This window comes from Chrysochloris asiatica, unplaced genomic scaffold, assembly GCF_000296735.1.
Source record: "Chrysochloris asiatica unplaced genomic scaffold, ChrAsi1.0 scaffold00242, whole genome shotgun sequence".
NCBI lineage: Eukaryota > Metazoa > Chordata > Mammalia > Afrosoricida > Chrysochloridae > Chrysochloris > Chrysochloris asiatica.
The window spans coordinates 3,656,302-3,676,717 of NW_006408760.1; the positions used below are offsets into that span (position 1 = coordinate 3,656,302).

At 43.3% G+C, this 20,416-nt stretch overlaps 2 protein-coding genes across 2 annotated transcripts in view; one reads left to right on the forward strand and one right to left on the reverse strand.

Moving 5' to 3' along the window:
- The first annotated feature begins 1,858 nt into the window (after nt 1-1,858).
- KIAA1191 (KIAA1191 ortholog) lies at nt 1,859-13,396 on the forward strand. Its single transcript, XM_006873476.1, has 8 exons — nt 1,859-1,963; nt 2,228-2,316; nt 5,209-5,387; nt 8,310-8,436; nt 10,459-10,583; nt 12,600-12,706; nt 12,869-13,011; nt 13,111-13,396. The coding sequence occupies exons 2-8, from the start codon at nt 2,289-2,291 to the stop codon at nt 13,317-13,319; spliced, it is 918 nt and encodes a 305-aa protein (XP_006873538.1). The 5' UTR covers nt 1,859-1,963; nt 2,228-2,288; the 3' UTR covers nt 13,320-13,396.
- Nucleotides 13,397-15,025: 1,629 nt separating this feature from the next.
- Nucleotides 15,026-20,416, reverse strand: part of SIMC1 (SUMO-interacting motifs containing 1) — an 82,119-nt gene continuing 76,728 nt past the window's right edge. Inside the window, exon 12 of the mRNA XM_006873497.1 lies at nt 15,026-15,282. Within this exon, the coding sequence (XP_006873559.1) occupies nt 15,026-15,282 (257 nt within the window). The remainder of the gene's footprint in view (nt 15,283-20,416) is intronic.

The window sequence follows — 20,416 nt, forward strand, 5'->3', positions numbered from 1 at the left end:
AGCAGAATTAAGTGTTCCAGAATACTCGTACTTCACAATGCTGTCCATAGCTTGTCATGATCCACACAATCGAATGTCTTTGCGTAGTCAATAAAGCACCGGTAAACATCTTTCTGATATCCTCTGCTTTTAGTCAAGATCCATCGGACATCAGCAATGATATCCAACCAATGATACCCAACATTTAGGTTAGTATTTATGGCTTTTCCTCCCGGTGCAGGTGAGTTCAACTCTAGTAGCTGTGATCTGGCCTTTCACCTTCCCAGCTCCAAAGCCGTGTTGCCTCCCGACTGTGAACTACAATTCCCAACTGCCCCAAGAGTCTCCTTAGCTCTCGCGAGTACCGCAAGTTGTCTTGCGCGAAGTGCCGCAGTCTCCGGAAGCTTTTTCAGCTGTGGCCACCGGCCGCGTCCTGGCAGCCGGTGTTTGCCGGTTGGCGTTTTAGGCCCTAGTTGCTGCCGATTTAGCGCTGTCCGCGCCATGGCTTGGGTCCGGACTGCGCCACAGCGCTTCGGGAGACGTGGGTCCTCGAAGCCTCTTTAGTGCCGGAGCTCGAGCCTCAGGGAGCCCCACGGCGGCGGCGAGGGAGGAACAGGTGACCAGCCGGGCCGGGCCCTCCCTGGACTTGGTTCTTCGCTCATCCCGGGGGCGCGTTGCTGGCTCTGCAGTCAAGCCCGCGGTCCCTCCACACCTCTCTCACCCCTTGCTCTGGTCCAGGGCTCAATCGGACTTCCCGTTGCCCCTCTCGCCCCGCTGGCAGGGATCTCCCAGAGTTGCTTCTCACCCAGGCGATGCTCCTCCACTGCCTGGGCTAGGTTCAGCCCTAGGTCCTTCCTTGTCCTCTGGGAGGCTCTGGCCTGGGGCCGACCCGGGCCTAATCTCATTAGTTTCCCTTAGTCTCGCGGGCTGGGCCCTGGGATTGGGTTAAGATTTAGCTTTTCAGATGCTGGTGGCATTGTTTTGTATGTTTTCCAGGAGAGGCCTGTGGGGCGGTGAGTTCTGCGGCGCTGGCTGGGCTACTGCTGGTGGGTGTCGGTGGGGAATGTGTCCTGGGCCAGGAGAATGGCTAAACGTTGGCTTTTGTGGTGATTTCTGGTGAAGAACCAATTGGTTTGTCCCTTGAGCCCTAATCAGGATGGAGGCAGTGTAGCAAGTTAAAAGCAAATAACTTGGCTCTCTTGTTTTAACTCCCTTTAAAATTGGGTGAATTCTCCGTTGTACAAAGGCCATTTATCTGTGCCCATGGACAAATCACTTATCTGCTCTGCTATTTCGTTTCCTTCGTGTAAAATCGTGGGTAATACTGCCTGCTTTAGAGAGCGCCATGTCTGTAGGATAAGCCCTGGACTGGGAACCACGAGCTCCGCAGTTTGAGCTCACCAGCAGCTCTGTGGGAGAAAGATGAGACTCTGCTTCTGCAACAATTTATACCCTCCGATATACCCTGTACAGGGTCGCTATGAGTCGGAACCATCCAGAAGACATTTAACAATAACGCCTGCTTTACTGGGTTCAAACAAGATACTTTTTTTGTTGTGAAGTGCATTTGTCAATTCCGGCTAATAGCGATTCTGTACAGGGTTTCCCAGTAGTGGCTGGTGAGTTTGAACCGCTGACCTTGCAGTTTAGTCTGACCTTGGGTCCAGTGCCACATGTAAGACCCTGTAAATGTTGGCCAGTGTTAGCAGTATTGAATGAATTTACTTACTTTGGTACCCAGCCCTTTGCTGTGACTCAAGTTTAAAATGTATGGTTATGAGAGCTCTGCCAGTGTGGTGATAGAATGAACACAGGGGAAGTGTTGGGCAGACTCTGAACAGAAGGGCGGTACAAATGCTGGTTGTTTGTTGTTATTAGACTCTGGATGGACTCTTCCTGGGAAGCTTTGCTAACTTGCAGCAGCTGGACCATGTTCCTCATTATTATCTGTCTGTCAGCATAATCGTCACATCATTTCACGGTGGTAAGGTGACTTTCACTATGTCTAATACCTTGACTTTGCCATCTCACATGTTACGATCAGCCACAGGTGTGGCGAGACCTTTGAGTTTATTTTTTTAAATCTCTTAACATGATTGTCATCCATTGGTGTTTGTGTGTGTTTCAGCTTTGTAAACAAGCCATCAAACTCTGTGTGCCTGTCAAAACAAATTAAACAAAATAAAACAACATTAGCGCTATTCTTTGGTGTTCACTGTAAGAAAATGCCCTCTGTTATTTTTATTAGGTGGCAGGGACTCAACTCTGGAGTTCTATATAGAAAAAGCATCTGGATCCCAGTCTTGTCAATGGCTTCAAGACAACCAGAAGTGCCTGGTAAACTTAGTTCTTTTTGGTAAAATCATGTTTTGCCTCCAGTGTTTTAAGCTAGACAGAAATCACGTCGTCTAAATGATATATTAATGGTTACTCTCTGCTACTAGACAGGTCATTTAAATGTTACCTAACTTTAAACAGTCATTTCCTGTAAGGATATGACACATTTTTCACTTTCCCCATAGGTATCAAATAAGAAACCAGAATGGGCTGTATATTCCTTGTATTGTAGTCCTTGTATTGTAAATAATGTGTGCCAAAATGATAAACTTCATCATCTTTTTAGTTGGGGGGTGGGGATGGAGGGAGGGCTGGGCAAAAGGCACCACTTGGTTTAATGTCAGATTGAACTGATTCATAAAAATGCTCACAGTAATGTTCAGTGGTCACTCCTTGGATTGTTTTTCTGGGAAGGGCAGATAATTTTTAATTAAATTGAAGTCACTCAATTTCTGATTCTTAGTAAAATCCAGATGATAGTGCCTATATCCATCCCTCAGGGTTGCTATGAAGAGTGAATATAAACTATATGAAAACTTGAGTTATAAGTTAGTGATAAATACGGTGTACTCCCCAGGAATACTGGTGAGGCATTGTAGGCTACGCATGGACTGCTGACAGCAAGGTCTGCAGTTCAAACCCACCAGCTGCTCTTTGGACCCTACACTGGTTGCTATCAGTCAGAGCAGACTCAATGGCACTTAACAACAGCAACAATCATTGGGATCTGCTTCCTTATAAATACTAGCTAACATTGTAATTATTATTAGGAAGGCTATATAGAAGGTGCCTTGGTGGCACAGCAGTTAAGTGCTTGGCTGCTAAGGAAAATGTTTGTGATTCAAACCCACCAGCAGCTTTGTGGTGGCTAATCAGCTTCAGTAAAGGTTACAGCCTTGGAACACTAACAGGGTCATTTTTCTCAGTCCTGTATGGTCACTGAGTCAGAATTCACTTGACGGCCACAGGTTATTGGGATGGCTGGTGGTTAATGGATGTTTTGAACATTGCTCCCAAATTAGTGGCTGAATTGAGAGGTGGATTAATAGACGTCTTGCTGCATGACTCCATCTCTGACATCATCGCTTGCAGTTTTGTATCTTTCATTGTTTCTGTGTTTACCATAACCTCCCTGTAACCTGCTGAGAGTTACATTCACCTATTGAATGCTTTGTTGTGTGCGGAACATAGTGTTTGTTGTAAGATGTGAGCACTGGCATTAGATCTGCCTTCCACTCCCTGCCCCACACTTGCTAGCTAGGTAATATTGAGCAAGTCACTGAACATGAGTCTCAGTTTCCTTAGCTGGCAAATGGGAAGAATCTGTGTTTAATGGGGATTAGATTATGACTGTGAAGGTAATTTTTGTGTGTTTTAAACAGGGGCCCTCATGGAGCTGTGGGATAGCATTGAACTGTTACCAAAAGGTCGTTGGTTCAAACCCACCAGCAACTCCCTGGGACAATGATTAGGCTGTCTGCTCCATAAAGACACAGTCTCAGAAACCCGAAGGAGCAGTTCTATTCTGCCCTGTAGGGTTGCCGTGAGTCTGAACCTACTTGATATGGGGCTTGGTGTAGTTTGGTTTTTGTGTGTTTGCGCTAGTTGAGATATAATTCACGTGCCATAATGTTCACCCTTTCAGTGCACAATCCATTGGATTTTAGTGTATTCAGAAGGTTATGCAACCGTCACCATTCGTTTGAAAACATTTTTGTCCTGCCCCAAAGAAACCCGATGCCCATTAGCAGTCATTCCCCAAGCCCTGGCAACTACGAATCTGTCTGAATTTGTTTGTAATTACTATAAATAGTAAGAGTAATGACAGCTGATTGGTCCCTTGCTGTTTAACCAGCAGGCAGATAAATGACGTGTCTTTGGTTTTGGACTTATTGCCAGACATGTCTTAGAGAGTGGTTATAGACTTTTAGCAACGGGGAAATGTTATCCTGAAGGCAGGATCTGGTTATTAGTCCTGATAGCAAAGGATTGGCCAACAAAACAAATGGAGCTTTGCTCCCTGGTCTGGCATAGCATCGGAGAAAAGGTGCCCTTGAAATGAATTGTCCCTGCTGCCTGCTTTACAGCAGGACATTCCACCAGTTAGTTCCAGGAGGTGAAGGTGGCAGGCTCAGCTGGCCTATGTTTGTGAGAGTGCTTATCAACAATTTCTGTGATGGAAAATGGTTCAGCTGTTTAAACCTTATGTTGTTAAGTGCCGTTGAGTCATAGTGGCCCTGTATAGGGTTTATGAGGAGCGGCTGCTAAGCTTGAACCACCGACCTTGCAGTTCAAACTGACCTTGTAGTCCAGTGCATTACCACAGCGCTACACCAGGACTCTATAGAACACTTGAATTAGAGGTCATGCTGGACAATATTTCTTGTCAGAACAAGAATAAGGGCAGAGGATTTGCAGTCAGACCATGTTTCTATGTGAACATCACTTCATCTCTAGGCCTTAGTTTATAAAATGGGAACAAGAACTTCCACTTACTTTGAGCCCAGTGAAACCTTATAAGATCATATCCTCACTCTGGGCTGAATTAAGAGCCTTGGGAGTGTAATGGGGGGGCATCGTCCGTGGCATAAAGGACACAAACCCAGATTTGGACTGCACCCTGCACTTTGGCATTGTGTAACCTTGCTCAGGTAAATTTAAATTGAACTTAAACCTGTAAATGAAATGATTGAGGCTGCTGCTTGGATTAAGGGGAGAATGCAAAGTGGCAGGCACAGATGAAGGGATTAGTGGTAGTCCCTTTATGTGAATGGATTTGCCGGTTCAGTTTATCTGTCTCAGAAGTGGTTAGAGCTCTCTTCTGTGCGGATTGATTTGAGGCTACTAGTCTGAAGTTACTGAACCAATCCTGACAGGTATCTCTGTTCTTAGCGCTTGAGCCTAGTGGGCCTCTAGGCAAGATGTCCCTGCCCATAGGGATGTATCGCCGGGCATTCAGCTATGACGACGCCCTCGAGGACCCTACACCCATGACTTCTCCTCCATCAGACTTGGGCAGCATCCCCTGGAAGCCAGTGATTCCAGAGCGCAAGTATCAGCACCTCGCCAAGGTACCTGTGACCCCTCTGATTCCCTTGGGCAAATGCAACCCTCTCCTTCCTTTGCTCCAGAGCCTTTAGTGTCTCCCTGTGCCAGGAGAACTGGGCAGCAACCACTCCCTGTGTATGTTTTCTGTGCCTTAATTGAAGTTGGTATGATCTGCTTTTAACTATCAAAACTGGAACAGGCATGAAACTTTTCTTAGCTCCCTAGTACCTACAGCATTAAATCCAAGCTCCTCAGCCTGGCTCATAAATGCTGCATGACCCAGACCCTTTCCTTCTCTCCTGCCCTTCTCCAGTGATTGTTTTACAAGGTGTACCTATGATTTCTTGCAGCCATCACTGTATTTTCTGCACTAAGTCTGTGTTTCACACTGCCCCTATTGCCTAGAACATTTTACATCCCCATACTGTTCTTCTGTTTGCTCCTCTCCACTACGTCTGCCTGGCTAATGGTATGGATTAAGTCTTAGTTCAGACAGCTCCTGTGAAGGTTTTCCTGACATTGCCATCTCTCCCTTTTTTGCTTTCCACTGTACCATAGACCCCTACCACATCCCTATGAATGTAATTGCCCTCTAAATTTCTTAAGGGCAGGGTTCGGTCTAAGTTTGTTTTCTAGTTGCAGCTTCTAGCAAAGGGCAAAAGTCACTTGAAGGATTGGAGTAAAAATAAGCTATAGCGCAAACATGTTTGCTTTTCCCCGAGGTTGTTGTTTTCCTCAGATAACCTTTTTGATTTGTTCTCTGAATAGTCACTACCTTCCCAGGGTCTTCAGACACCCTGTCCCCCACCTTACTGCACTTGGACTTGCTCTGGCAACCCTTCTGTGCAGTTTTGATTGGCTTCATAGGTACTTGCATGTTTGCTGCAGTCCTGATCTTGAAGCCTGAGCTTTATGACTGTGGGTACTCTGTCTCTCTCACCTCTGGTTCCTCATGCGTATAAGGCCATCTGCAGCTACGCTTTCACTGAACTTTCAGCTTTGAATGTGGTAGGTAGCTCAGGGCCTGAAAGGATGTCTACAGCAAGCATCTGTTGAAACAGACGTGACTTTGGAATTCCAAATGGTCTGTGTAACAGTTGTGATCACAGGCACACAACTTCACCTTGAGTTACAGTGCCCCCATCTGGGAGATGGAAATAATTGATCTCAGAGATGGTGGAAATGAACTTAGAGGATTTAAGGCTTAGCCTATGTTAGGTGTGGAACTGATATTATGCCTCTAGGCTCCCATCTTAACTTTCACTTGATAAACTGCAGTTGATCCTTTCCTTCTGTGAGCTCCCCTCCTCCCTACTTAACTCTCAACTGGAGCTCCTTCTAGGAAAGTGTCTTCTATGTTGTTGTTGTTGTTAAGTGCCGTCGAGTCGGTTCTGACCCATAGCGACCCTGTACAGGGTTTCCGAGGGTGTAAATCCTTACGGGAGTAGAAAGCCTCATCTTTCTCCCGCGGAGCGGCTGGTAGTCTCGAACCGCTGACCTTAAGGTTCGCAGCCCGATTCGTAACCACTACGCTACCAGAGCTGCTGGGGGGAAATTCCAGTCTGACCCAGTCATTTGTTAGGGAGAAAATATTCAGGAAAAAAGTATTAGGAGAAAAGGACCCAGCAACCTGCTTAGGCTGCCAAGGCAAGGGGACTCACGGGATGAGGGCAGTAAACAAGCCATGCTCCGGACACTGTCTTTAGGGCAGAGCAGGCTCTTTTAACAGCTGTGATTACCTCACAAGGCAGAGAACGGGCTTCCAGTTTTCTGCTGTGCTCTAGCTGGAACAGCAGACAGTTTAAAACAACTATCTCTCAAAGGAAAGCTCAACTTGACTCATTACGTGCATTCTTTATTTATTCTAACCTCTCACGAGATTCCTGGTGTAGCATTATAGGTAGGATAAACACTGCACTGTTAACTATAAGGTTGTTGAAGGGTCGCTATGAGTGGAAACTGACTCGACAGCACTTAATAACAAGCCACAGGTTAGGAATCAACCATCTTCCAAAGGAGGCAATGAGTTTTACCAAGCAAGGTCACAGCTGGAAAATATAAATCCTATTTGTAACTGATGAGACAACATTTCAGAGTTTCTTTCTGCTCCTCTCCTACCTGACCATCTTACTTGTTTTTCATTTCCTTTGAGGAAGTAGAACAGAGAACAAACCCAGTTCTTGCCTCCCTGCCAGCCCTGAGTCTGGTGTCAGGTGATTGCTGCCTGTTCTCTCACATTAATGTTAAAGAGCTAAATATATACAGTTTTGAGCCCCCTCTCTGACACTGAATTAGAAACTCTATGGCAGGGCCCAGTAATGTGTGTTTAACAAGCCTTCAGGTGATTCTGATGCTTGTCAGAGTTTAAGAAGCACTTAGCAGTGAATGCTGTGCAAGGAGTCCGAGTCCTGGTTTGTGCAGTGGGTAAGCACTTGGCTGCTAATTGAAAGGTCAGCGGTTTGAGCCAGATGTGGCAGTCTGCTTCCATTTATGGAAGGGTCTACAGTCTTGGAAACCCTACAGGGCAGTTCTTGTCCCATAAGGTCGCTACAAATTAGAATCGACTTAACAGCAGTGGGTCGCAGTGGGTCACAGTGCCTGGTACCTGAACAGTGCTTAGTAATAGGAGTTTCTTCTGCATCCTTATGGACAGAGTAGCAGAGTAGATTGGAAAGAATACAGGCTGGGAAGGTATCAGACTTCAGAGCTTCAGATTCAGACTTTCCCACTTATATAAATTCAAACTACTCATGATGTGTCCTCATCTTTTGTCACTTGCAAAATATGAATAAAATACCTACTTAACTGGGTGGGAAAAACCAAACCTCTCTGAGTATTTCCTCCTTGAACTGACAAAAGATAGTTCAGTAACTTCCTCCCTAAGGGAGTGTTTTGATGGTGACTCCCTTCCCTGCTCAAGTGCCTCCTTAACCTCTCTTGAATAGGTGGAGGAAGGAGAGGCCAGTGTATCCTCCCCAGCCATGACCCTGTCATCGGTCACTGACAATGTGGACAAAGTCCCGGTGGTGAAGGCTAAAGCCACCCATATCATCATGAACTCTCTGATCACAAGTAAGCACTCTTTACTCTCTGAGTGGAGTGAAATCTGGGTGGGAAGTAGTTTGGGCCTCCTCCAGTCTGTGGCTGATTATGCAAACATAATCAGTGTTAGCACTCAGTCCTAATTATATTGTCAAATTAAGATTCCATAAATGAATCTTGTGTCCATTTAGGAACCAGTTGACCTAATGAGACCTAAATGTGCAAGATTTTAAAAATAAACAACCCACTTAATGGAACCAAACCGACACAAGATTCATTTATCGATTGGAGTCTTGGTGGTGGCACTGTAGGATAAGTACTTGACCGCAAGGCAAGGTTGATTTGAACTGTAAAGTTGATGGTTCAAACCCACCAGCTGGAAACCCTATACAGGATCTCTATGAGTTGGAACCAACTTCATGGCACTTAACAACAACAGGTAGAAAGTTGGCCAAGCATTAAGCATCTGGTGTGTTCCTGCAGCTTTAGGGATACCGTCAAATTTTGCCACAAATGTCAGTGTGGCCTTGAGCAATGTGGCCTTTATAAATGGGGATAACAGTACCTCGCTGGCAGGTGGAGGTGGGGAGTGTGTGTCAGGAGTCTGACCCAGTGTTTGGAGCTGTTGCTGTGATTGGAGCACTGTAGGAGAAGGCACCTCCTTCAAAAGACTCTGATTTGACCCTAGAAGAAGAGGACCAAGTCTGGTGTGCGTTCAGGCCTTTCTCTTTTTGAGAATGTGTGATTTGTGGTCCTAATGAGACCTGACATGGAAGACTTTTTTTGGAGAGCGCTCTGGTTGTCGTGGGAGGTTAACAATAAGTAGATTTGTAGCTCTGCTTGTCAACAGTGCCACGGACAAGGTACAGGGAGGTTTCTCTGACAGGTTCATTTGTGAAGTTGGAAACCCTCTTTGATCTCTTGGATGGCATTGGTGTGCCTTGCAATTCCTTGAGTATTCATCCAAGAACCAAAAGTCCAAGCTTTGCCTTCTCTTGTTCACACTTAAATGCACCAGGGTCATGAATCAGCAACTACTAGTATTTTAAAAGCTTGAAAATGTGTTGTAGCAGTGTTTAGAGAGCTGTTGTTCTTTAGAACAATGCGAGTTCTGTTCATTTGCCAGTGTTTAGAGCCCTGCCAATATGCTAGTCACCTAGATTCTTATTGGGGGCTTATTCACGTCAACATATGCACATTTTTATGTAATTGCAGACATAGTAGACATACCATTTGGTTTTAGACTTTCAGGTGACTACCTGGTCAAACTGGAGCGTATTTGTGTGAATGTGGCTTTTTCTTTAGCTTCTATTCCTGATGGAATGACTTCCTTGGAGGGGGAATGCCTAAGCTGTTAACGGACACCCAGTGTCTAGACTTTTGGGCCACAGCTGTTATGTCCTGACCATAGGGTGTGTACAGAGTGAGCAGAGACTCAGCCATTACATACTCTACATTCTGACTGACTAATGAGAAAGCCGGGCAGACTGAACTAACCTTGAGCTACGTGTCTGCTGTGCCAGGCTCTGTGAGGCACTTTCACACATGAGAAACGCTGGGCCAGTCGACCATGGCTGGTCCAAGGGAGGTTCCCTGTGGGTTGAATCTGATTGGTTCCTAGGTGCCATTTAGTCTAAATGTGGTCTGTTTCTCTTTGGCAAAGGTTTTTTTGTGAGTGACAAGGATGCTTAATCTTAGGAAACTTTGAATTTGGAGAGCTTTCAGTGCATGTTGCATTTTTGAAATACAAAGACAATGCCACCACGTCTAAAAAGAGGAAGGGAGGGGGTGTTGGACTAAAGCTTATGCAGCTGTCCCTTTAGGAGCGCCCTGTTCTTTAGCTTGGTGTGAAGGAAAGCTTCCTTCCCGGGAAAGAACCTCTGGGAGGTTTTCAATAACTGAAAGATGACTGTTTCAAGAACCCTCCTCCTTGGATGGATAGATGGTCATCATGCTCTCTTGCTTCCTGGGAGAACAGCGGATATCTGTTTTGTCCTTTCATTTGTGATGGGAGAAGGGAGTGGGCATGACTGTCATTTCTTCTCATTCCAGAACAGACTCAGGAGAGCATTCAACGGTTTGAGCAGCAGGCAGGGTTGAGAGATGCTGGCTACACACCCCACAAGGGCCTCACCACCGAGGAGATCAAGTACCTTCGAGTGGCAGAAGCACTCCACGTAAGCTTGATTCCTAAGGAGCTTAAAAACAAAAACAAAAACAGAACAAACCATCATTCATGACTGTGGTTTCGAAGTTGCCATCTCAGCCAGTTGGTGGCTGTGGAAAGTGGAGGGAAGAGTATTAGATGAGATTTAGAACTGGTTTAGTCCCCTCCGTGATAGACTTACTGGTTGAAGGCACAGGAGCACCTGCGTCCTACTTCTGTGGCTTTATCTGTGAGTGAGGTATCTGTTTTGCTTATTTCTTGTTAGGAGGATCAAATGAGATTTTGAGGTCACAAGTGAACATGTGGGAGCACTTCATGTGGATGATTTTTTGTACAAGTGGTCAACTTTGAGGGAGAGAGAGGAAGATTAGGAGATCAGCAGAGATAACAGTTTAACTGGAAAGGAACAGCATTATTCAAAAAATCAAAATCTATTGTGGAATTAAAATGTTTTTAATTTCAAAAACTGGAATGAAGAATTACTTTTAGGTTAATGATGACCAAATATTTGAATAAGTAAAATAGTTTCAAATGAATTCCTTTCAGGGAATACCACATCATTCATACTGAATAGTGTTTCATGATTTATCAAGTACTTATATTTACTTAATCTTTGCCTCAACCCTTTGAAGTAGCTACTATTGTCCATAGTTCATAAATGAAGAGACTAAGGCCCAAGACCACATATGTAGTCAGTCACGATACCTGGATTCCACAAGACCCTGGATACCCCCATTCTTTTGTCTCTCACCCCTCACCCCCCCATTATTTCAAAGTTGTCACAGAAGCTGGCTTTTGAAGGGGATCCATAAAGGGGTAGTGGGAAACAAAGGAAAAGGGTGAAGGGTCCCAAATGTCACCAGGAAGCTTGACCTGCTTTCTGTAGGCCGAGGTGGGTCATATCGAGTCTGAGTTCTGACTATGGGATAGTGAAGACCTCTTGGGCATGGGGAGAAGAGCACAAATGGCAGAAAAGGATTATGAAATACAACATGTGGGAGAATACCAATCTGGTGACCTGGGCCATAGGGCTATAGGACACTGGACTGTTTGATTTTGTGATGCACGTCCTAGATGATTCTTTTGCACAGTGAATTTAAAAATCCATTGCTGGTGGGGGATCTCTGACAAGACAGTTTGTTCCAGAGAGGAGCATTGCTAGTCTCTGACACTGTACTGAGAGAGAACTTTCCAGTTTAGGGTTTAGAACTCAAGCTGAGCACTTCACCCTGTTGAATGGTAAAATTGATCTTGGTTAGCTCACTTTTTCTGAGCCTTGGCCACCAGAGCAGAGCATGAGAATGGCAAAATGCTTGATGTAACTAACCTCATCTTTTAACAAATTGTCAGCATGCATAAATTGATATGTTGGGTATTTGAGAAGATTGATGCATCTTTTGTTTGGGGTGTAGCTTGGGCTAAGCAGTGGCATACTAGAGAGAAATTAGGCTACAGACAGTATGGGAGCCTTGATCTGGAACTGAGTAGATTGTTCTCTTCCCTGTTAGACTGCTGCTTGGTTAGAGGTATGTTCACAGTGCTGGGTCAATGCAGAGGATCTGAGGAGAAAGAGAATGGGGTAGGCACCACAGAAGCAGCATTTAATTGGAGAGAAGAGCATGTCTGGTTCTTGGCTTCGGAATTGTGGGAATGGTAGGGATTGTGCATGTTGGGAGAGACTGTGAGAACAGAAGTCAGGGCCTTGCTTAAAAGGCCCAGGAGGCTTGAGTCCTCGCTCTTCCATGTACTGGCTGGGTGAATGTGGAAAAGTCACTTTTCTGAAAGTACAAGCTCTAGCATAGTATTTATTTGCAAGGATGTTTGCTGTATGTTGTAGAATGTTTAAAAGATGGACTTTTACCTCGTGACAAAAACAAAGGAATGAAGTATTCAATTTTCATCTAAGCATACAAATATGCTTTTCCTTTTGCCTCAAGTTAGAATGTGAATAAAATTGTTTATGCCCAAGCGTAGTTGTTTTGGACTTGCTCAGATGTGTAGTCTCTCTCCTTACCCCTCTGAACAGAAACTAAAGCTGCAGAGTGGAGAGATCACAAAGGAAGAGAAGCAGCCTGCATCCGCCCAGTCCACCCCGAGCAGCACCCCGCACTCTTCCCCTAAGCAGAAATCCAGGTGAGCCCTCCTCTGAGTTCAAGGTGTTTCAGAAGAGCCAGTGTTGCACGTGTGGTTTGAGCGTGAGAAGGGACAGTTGTTAGTTCTTGTTCCTTTGGTGTGAGACATTCCTGGATGCTTAGGAAGAGGATATATTTGGTTCTTATTCCTTCTCTTTTCCAGAGGCTGGTTCACTTCTGGTCCTTCCACAGCCTTACCTGGCCCAAATCTTAGCACCATGGATCCTGGAAGTGGGGATAAGGACAGAAACCCATTAGATAAATGGAGCTTCTTTGGACCGAGACCCCTCCAGAAATCTGATTCAGGTACGGCAGCTCCTTCAAATGAAAAGCAGTGTGGCAGGCATCTCACCATGTTGCATATGGAAACCCAGCTGAAATTTGCTCTCTGCTTTGCTTCTGTAGGTGGTTTTGCCACCCAGGCCTACAGAGGAGCCCAGAAGCCCTCTCCAGTGGAAATGATCCGTGTGCAGGCCACCCGGATGGCAGGGGATCCAGCAGCCTTTAAGCCGCCCAAGATGGACATCCCAGTGATAGAAGGGAAGAAACAAGCACCCCGGACCCATAACCTCAAACCCCGAGATTTGAATGTGCTCACACCCACTGGGTTCTAGAGCTCTTTCTGTTCTAGGTTCGAGTCCCCCATACCCCTATTACCTTGGCTTTGACATAGGAAAGGTATAATTAAAAAAACAACAACAGCAAAACGTTAAACCAAGGTTAGAGCTGGCGACATCATTGGCTTTTGAGAAACATTAGTGCAAAGCTTGTCCTTATTGTTTGGAAGAAGCCATTTTGTACCACTTTAATTTAGACTAAATAATTAATCTTAGCAGTGATATGGGAGACCTCATGACCTATTTTTGTATCATTTCCTCCAGGTAAGAGCTTTGATCATGACTTTCTAGGTAAATACTGTTTGTGCAGTTCCCATACCCAGACTTCATAATTCTTAGACCACTATCAATGTGAGCACCGGCAATTCATAACGTAGAGGTGTCCACTAACGAGCCTAATCAACCTGGGTCCTTCTCACTTCTGGACACTGGGCTGGTACTGTGTTCTGGCGTGACGTGTTAGGAGGACTAAGAGCTGTCTGAGATCTGAGTACAATTAAGAGCCAGACTTGTGCTGAAAGTGGCCTCTCCTTGCCTTCTTGGTGGACCTACTAGATCACCTTGTCCTAAGGCCAGTGCTGTCGGAGGAATGCGTCTCTTGTATGTGTCACACAGATCAAACACTAGTTTTGCAAATACTTTCTTGCACTTTAAAAGAAACTTCATAAGGGAGAAAATTTCAGTGTGCAGATTGATTTCCTTGTTCACAGGGTTGGACACCTTTTTTTCTTCCCATCGGGGCATGGAAGAAATGAACATTTTCTGTAAGAAAGCATTTCTTCCCCAAAGCCTTGTACCTTTATACACAACCATAACTTACCGAGGAAAGGAAATCGGGAAACTGCCTTTTTATTGCTCTCCTCTGTCTACATGTTCAGTCACTGTCTTGAGCTTTATCTCAAATACCTGCTGATTTTGGATTGGATATTATATATAGGAGTTGACCTTTCCATAGAAAGATCCTGGAGTCTAGAATTACCTGAACAATTAATTTATTTGTGTCTTCTGTTGTGCTTGTATCTTGTTTTGACAATAAAACTCCTTACTACTTTCTCAAATGCAGAGAGTTGGGCTTTTTGTTGGGTTAAGCATGGTAGACTTGGTATTTTGAAAAACGATTGCCTTTTTATTGTATCCTTTTAACATCAAGTTATCTGTAACAGTTTCAATCTTTGTTTCTACCCTCTTTCATTACACTAGATGTTAATAGGCTGACCACAAAGTCAAATGCATAGGCAGTATAACAGATATTCAGTGTAAGATGTGTACGTTTCATTGTGGAAAAATGGAAGAGCCATGTAAGTCGTCTTCTCGAAACAAGTTGTCAGTACCCTGAATGACATAACGTTATTGGCTAGGATTTGTTCAACAGAAGGATTCTTTATTATTTTTTTTTCCCACGTCTTGAAATGTTTAACATAACAGTGCATATAGTTATTACCTGTTTCAAAAAAAAGAAAGTATAGATAAATAATTTATTAAAAAAAATATATATACACCTTGTATATTTAAGCCATATCTGAGAACAGGCTAGGGTAGGATTATCAAAAAAAGATATCTTCTAAAGTAAGAAAGTTATTAAAACCTACAGATAAATAAGATAGGCTTGGTCCTGTAAGGTTTAACGACTTTGCCATACTTTATAGAACTTCCGGTAGACAGAGTTCAGGAGGTATTGTTGGTGTTAGGTGCTCAGCAGGACCTCAGGGGCCACTCGTGGTCTTTGCAGTGTCATCAGAGTTCAAGTCTGCGGCGTAGAAGAGCAGGAGCTTCAACAAGTGCACTTTGTCTTGGAGCTGCGGGACAAGGGGCTCCCCCAGCATCTGGATCAGGCGACAGCGAAAGGCCTCAATATGTTTCTCCACGTCCACTACTGTGATGTCATCACCTTGCTGGGGCTTGGGCTTAATTCTTTTGATTATTAAGTCTTTTCGATCAATCACGGAACTCCGTAAGTGCTCTGCAAGAAGAAAAAAGTCTGTTGGATTGATCTGAATGGCTTTCTATTCCTTTAACATTTAAGAAGAGGAAATCCATTTTTAGTAGGGATTGACCAGCTACTGGAATACAAGTCCAAGGCCATATGGACTTATGATAACTCCATTTCCAAAGGGTGGCTTGGTTCTTGTTCTCCTTGGTCCTCAAGAAGTTTTACATATTAAATAATAAAATTCATTTTAGTGTTTCCTCTAATATTTTAAGCAATGTCCCCTATATTAATCAGCAAAACTTTCAAATTAGTGTAAGCACAGAGAAGAAAATCCAAGTGAATTTTGGATATCCTTAGATTTATTTAAAGTATAATAACAACCAGGGAATACTGAATATAGTAAGTTTATTGTACTGATTCAGTACAATATATATTGTGGGATGTTCAGTACTTTATATATATTGTGGGATAGAGTAAATGGATAAATATTCATGTTTTAGGAAAAGGATTCTCTAAGAGGACAGAGATTCTGGTGTGGAATTAAGGAGAGAAAGAACCCTATAGTACTAGTGAAGAATCTCTATCAACTTGTATTTTTTTAAAACTTGCATTAAAAAAAATTTTTTTTTTTAAATTTCCTAGCTCTTGTGAGAGAGAGCCTTGAAGCAGAAATATACAGTAATAAACAACACACATATAACCAGATTTTGGTTTCTAAATGCCATTCCCCACCAAAACCACTTTTTAGAGAAAACACTGATTCTAGGACTGAGATAAGGAAATTACAGGGAGAACCGTAATTATCTTATACAAGGAAGTAAAGGAATGCTTAAAAATGGATGGGAACATGTCCAAAGGACATAGGAGCCAGTTTGACAGGGCTCCTATTGGCCGTACTTGAGCATTTAAAAGTAATGACAAGATTAAATTATGACCTTGAAAAAAAGTGAGTGAGAACATGTGGGAAAAGGAAAAGATTATTTTTCTAGAAGGTGGCCAGTTAGTAAATGTATAAGTAAAAAGTCACATTTTGCAAGCTAGTAATATGATCAACAACATGCTAAAACCACTGAGTGAAAGGCTGAGTAGGATTTTCATGGGTTCAAAGTCTACCATCTGGATCACTTATTAATAACAGAAGAGTTAACTTGGAGAAATCTGTTACATTTAGAGTTGGACTTAACGTTACCAATAATAGGACCAAACTGACATTATTGCCTCTTGCTTGTCATACTCTGAGAAAGAGGGTGTTTAATGTGTAGTGTTCTTGCCAACAGTGCTCAACGTGAATCTGATCATGAAGGAACAATTAGACAATCCAAATTAGGGGCATTCACAACTGGCCTGAACTCTTAAAAAAAAAAGTCAATGTCATGAAACAAGGAAAGGCTGGAGCTATTCGAGATCAAAGGAGACCAGAGAGTTTGACACCCAAATATAGTGGTTGATATTTGACTGGATCATTGCTCAGAATAAAACCCAACCAATTAGGAACGCTATCGGGACATTAGGTAATTCTACTGATGAATTTCTTGAGCATGAAACAATCGTGGTATGTAGAAGAATATCCTTATTAGGAGATACATGCTGATATAATTATGATGTAACTTATTCAATTGGTTCAGCCAAAAAAACAAAAAAAACAGTATAGATCAATAGAATAAACATGGCAAAATGTTAACAGCTGGTGAATCAATTTAAAGTACGGATTGGTGTTGGTTTTTTTCACCTTTTCTGTAGGTCTGAAAATAGCTGGAGAAAAAAAAGCTATAAGGCATCTCATCCCCAGTCCATAGGCCAGCCCCAGGAGGTTTCTGGAAGTGTGTGGAATTCGGGGGTAAAACAGCACAAGGTCACATACAAGGCAGACTGAGAAAGAAGAACTGAGGACTTTGACTCTCATCTGCATGAAAGTACAGCATCATGTTCTCAATCTCATTTATAAAGAGTGTATAATGACACCTTCACTGATACCATTATTAAAAGGATTGAACTACAGGCTGTCTAAAAATTCAAAAAATAGAAAAATCTTAAATAATAGCTCAATATGTTTTTCCCCAACCTTCAGGTATCTTTCCAGGTAAAGTCCCTCCAAATTGACAGCAATGAACTCAGTTGTAATTTCAATTAAAAAAAAAATTATATATATGTATATATCTGCAATCAATAGAGTGTTCCAAAAGTCAGGAAACAGGGACCAAAGCTTCCTTGAGATATAACTGCAGGATCCTTTCAATAGTAAATACAAATTTACAATAAGCACCTACCTACTTTATGTCTGGAACAGAGCAAGACTCCAGGAAAAGAGTGGAGAATCACAGATTTGAGTTTAGCCTCATGGAGCTCATATTCCAGGAAAATTGATGAAGTAAGCCAACAAAATAAGAGGGCTTGTAGTGAGCGCAATGAAAGAAAGAAAATGATGCTGTGATAAAAACAGCAACTGTGTGGTGGGGAATGGGGAAAGCAGCCATGCCAGGAAAAGACCTCTGAGCTGAGTCCAGAAGGATGAGAAAGAGACAAAGATGTCAAAGCCAGGACATTTCCCCTGAAAACCAGAGCTGAATTCAGTAGTTAAATGAGAGGAGAAGGCAGGCTGGGCCCCATAAAGACAACTTCAGCCTTTGTGAGCAAAGTGGAGCTGCTGGAGGGTTTTAAGCAGGGAAATGTGACCCATTTTTACTCTGCTACAGGACAATGATCCTAGGGGAAAAAAATCCTTTTAGTAGAATTTGATTTTTTTATACAGTGCATGTGTTTTTTAAAAAAACTACAAAATGACTTGGAAAAATGGAAAGGTTTGCTGAATAGGGTGGCATAGGGAAGACTAGGGGTGAGACTGGCAAAAGGAATTTGTAGTTCATTAAAATACTGCAGGAAATTCAAAGTCACAACTGTTGGCAGTGCCCATCTAAAGCACTGTCTAAGAGGAAGGAACTCTTGGCTGTGGATTTGTCATTTGGGCCTACTTGGCCAGGCCTTGAATTTTACGCTTCAGTAAGGATGGGCGTTCTTAACATCAGAGGTTGGTGTGATGATTGTGTGAGGCAATTTATGTAATGGATCTGTTAAGTAGTGTCTAACTCAAGATATTTTGGCTGATAAGACTATCACTATTACATTTTGGATTAATACGCAGGTGCAGGGCAGCTAATTATTATGGCCCTTCTAGTCAAATTTCCCCATTTTGTGATATATTGTAAATCCTAACTTAATTCACCAGCTCCTGCAGCCTTGTACATCAACAGCCTGTTATCTGACCTGCGGATTTGGGTTCCTCAGCTCCTGAGACTACGTGGGTGAGAAGATTCCTCCAGATTGAACTCTAAACTACAGATTTGGGACTTGCCAATCTCCACAATTGTGTGAGCCATTTCTCTGGACGACTGTGAGTTTTGTGAGATGTTGCAGAACCCTGGGACTTGAAGGAAGGGACGAGTGGTGATTGACAGCAAAGACTATGTTGGAAAAGTCACACAGTTGGGATATATTTAACCTCCCAACTCAGGGACCAGCATTGTGTTGATTTTCATAAAAGAAATTATTCATGTATCAGATTAGCTGCTATCATCACAAACAAACACTATGGGGATCTCCAACCTAAATGTCAAACTGAGCAGCTCTTCATCTTCCCAGCATGTCTTCTTTCTCCACTCAGTAATGGCAGAGCCCTGGGAATCACCCTTCCAATTTAGTCCTTCAAAGTATTGATCCGGCCATAGTTTCTCCACTGCACTACCCACCAGTATGTTACCACTGTTCCTGCACCAAATGACTCGCCTCACATTAGGCAGATCGACCTTTCTTGAAACCACTGTGATGGTTTCCCATCACTCTTAGAATCAAGTGACATTCCTTCAACTGGCCCAGAAGGCCTTGCATGTCTTGTCCCATCTATTTAGTCTCATCTTGTGCTATTCTCCCCTTGCTCACTAGCAAGAATCCTACCAGATTCTTGCATGCTCCTTGAACTCAATAAGCAACTTCTTGTCTCAAGGTCCTTGGACATGGCTGTTCCTCCTCCCTGGAAAACTCTTCTCTCTCTCTTTGCCTGGCTCATACCAATACTTCCTATCTCTGCTGAAAAAAACCTTCTTCAGAGATCTTTCCCTGAGTCCTCCAAAAATAGACTTAAGTCTTCCTGTTAGATGCACTTATACCTTCTTTCCTATCATTCATTTCTACAGTAAGCATATACTACTTACGTTGATTGTTTAGGGTCAGTTCTCCACTAGACAGTGCACTCAGTGAGGATGGGGCTGTGCTAGTCTGATCAGCCAGGCACAGAGAGAGCCCTCAGTAAGTATTCGTTGCCTGGAAGAATGTATGTATGGATTGAACTGATCCTGTATCTCTCTCTCCTTTGAAGAACTCCATACAGGAAGGCCTGACTGTTGTGGGTTGCTTGCCTCAACTGTTCAGGTGAATGGTATTCAGGAAAAGCATGCATTTTGTTCTTTCAAATATTTTAAGTTTAAATGAAGCAGGTTCATGGTTTCAAAATGTGAACATCAGAAAAACACATTTTGTTAAGTGCTGTCGAGTCTGTTCCGACTCATAGCAGCCCAATATGGGGCTTCCAACCTTGTGGCTAGCAGTCCAGTGCTTATCCTACAGTGCCACACCAGGACTCCAGAAAAAAAACACAGCAATCTGTAATTTTGCTGAGGCTCAAACTTGAGTCACATCAAACTGGGGTGTGGGGACTAATTCTTAGAGAACCTAAGCTCAACTGACAAGCCCAGCATCTAACTTCTTAGTGGGGCTGCACTGCTCCCCAGAAATGTTTGCAAAATGTAGGGCTCAAGGTATTCTCGATGCCACAAGTAAGTTGTACAGAAGTACTTTAACAATATACAGAGAGAGGTTAGACCAAAGAGGAGTAGCCAGCTCCTTAAACTCTTGCCTTCTAATCTTTCTCAATAATTTCATAGAGAACAATTTCCTGTTTTCATTGTACACAGACTCTGGCAACAGACCTAAGTTTGAATTCTGGTTCTGTACTTAACTGCTGTCTCAGCTTTTGTTTTCCCATTTGTGAAACCCACCTTTCACAAAGTTATAGATTATATAAGTATGTGAATTTAGCCCATCTTCCTTCCATTCTAAGAGGTTCCCCTGAGCAAAGGGCAAGCCTGGGCTATCTATCTCCTTCCCTGTTTTC

Coding starts and splice junctions, on each gene's coding strand:
- KIAA1191 (XM_006873476.1), top strand. CDS start 2,289: ATGGCTTCAAGACAACCAGAAGTGCCTG. Junction 5,388..8,309: donor AGTATCAGCACCTCGCCAAG/GTACCTGTGACC, acceptor TCTCTTGAATAG/GTGGAGGAAGGAGAGGCCAG. Junction 12,707..12,868: donor TCCCCTAAGCAGAAATCCAG/GTGAGCCCTCCT, acceptor TCTCTTTTCCAG/AGGCTGGTTCACTTCTGGTC.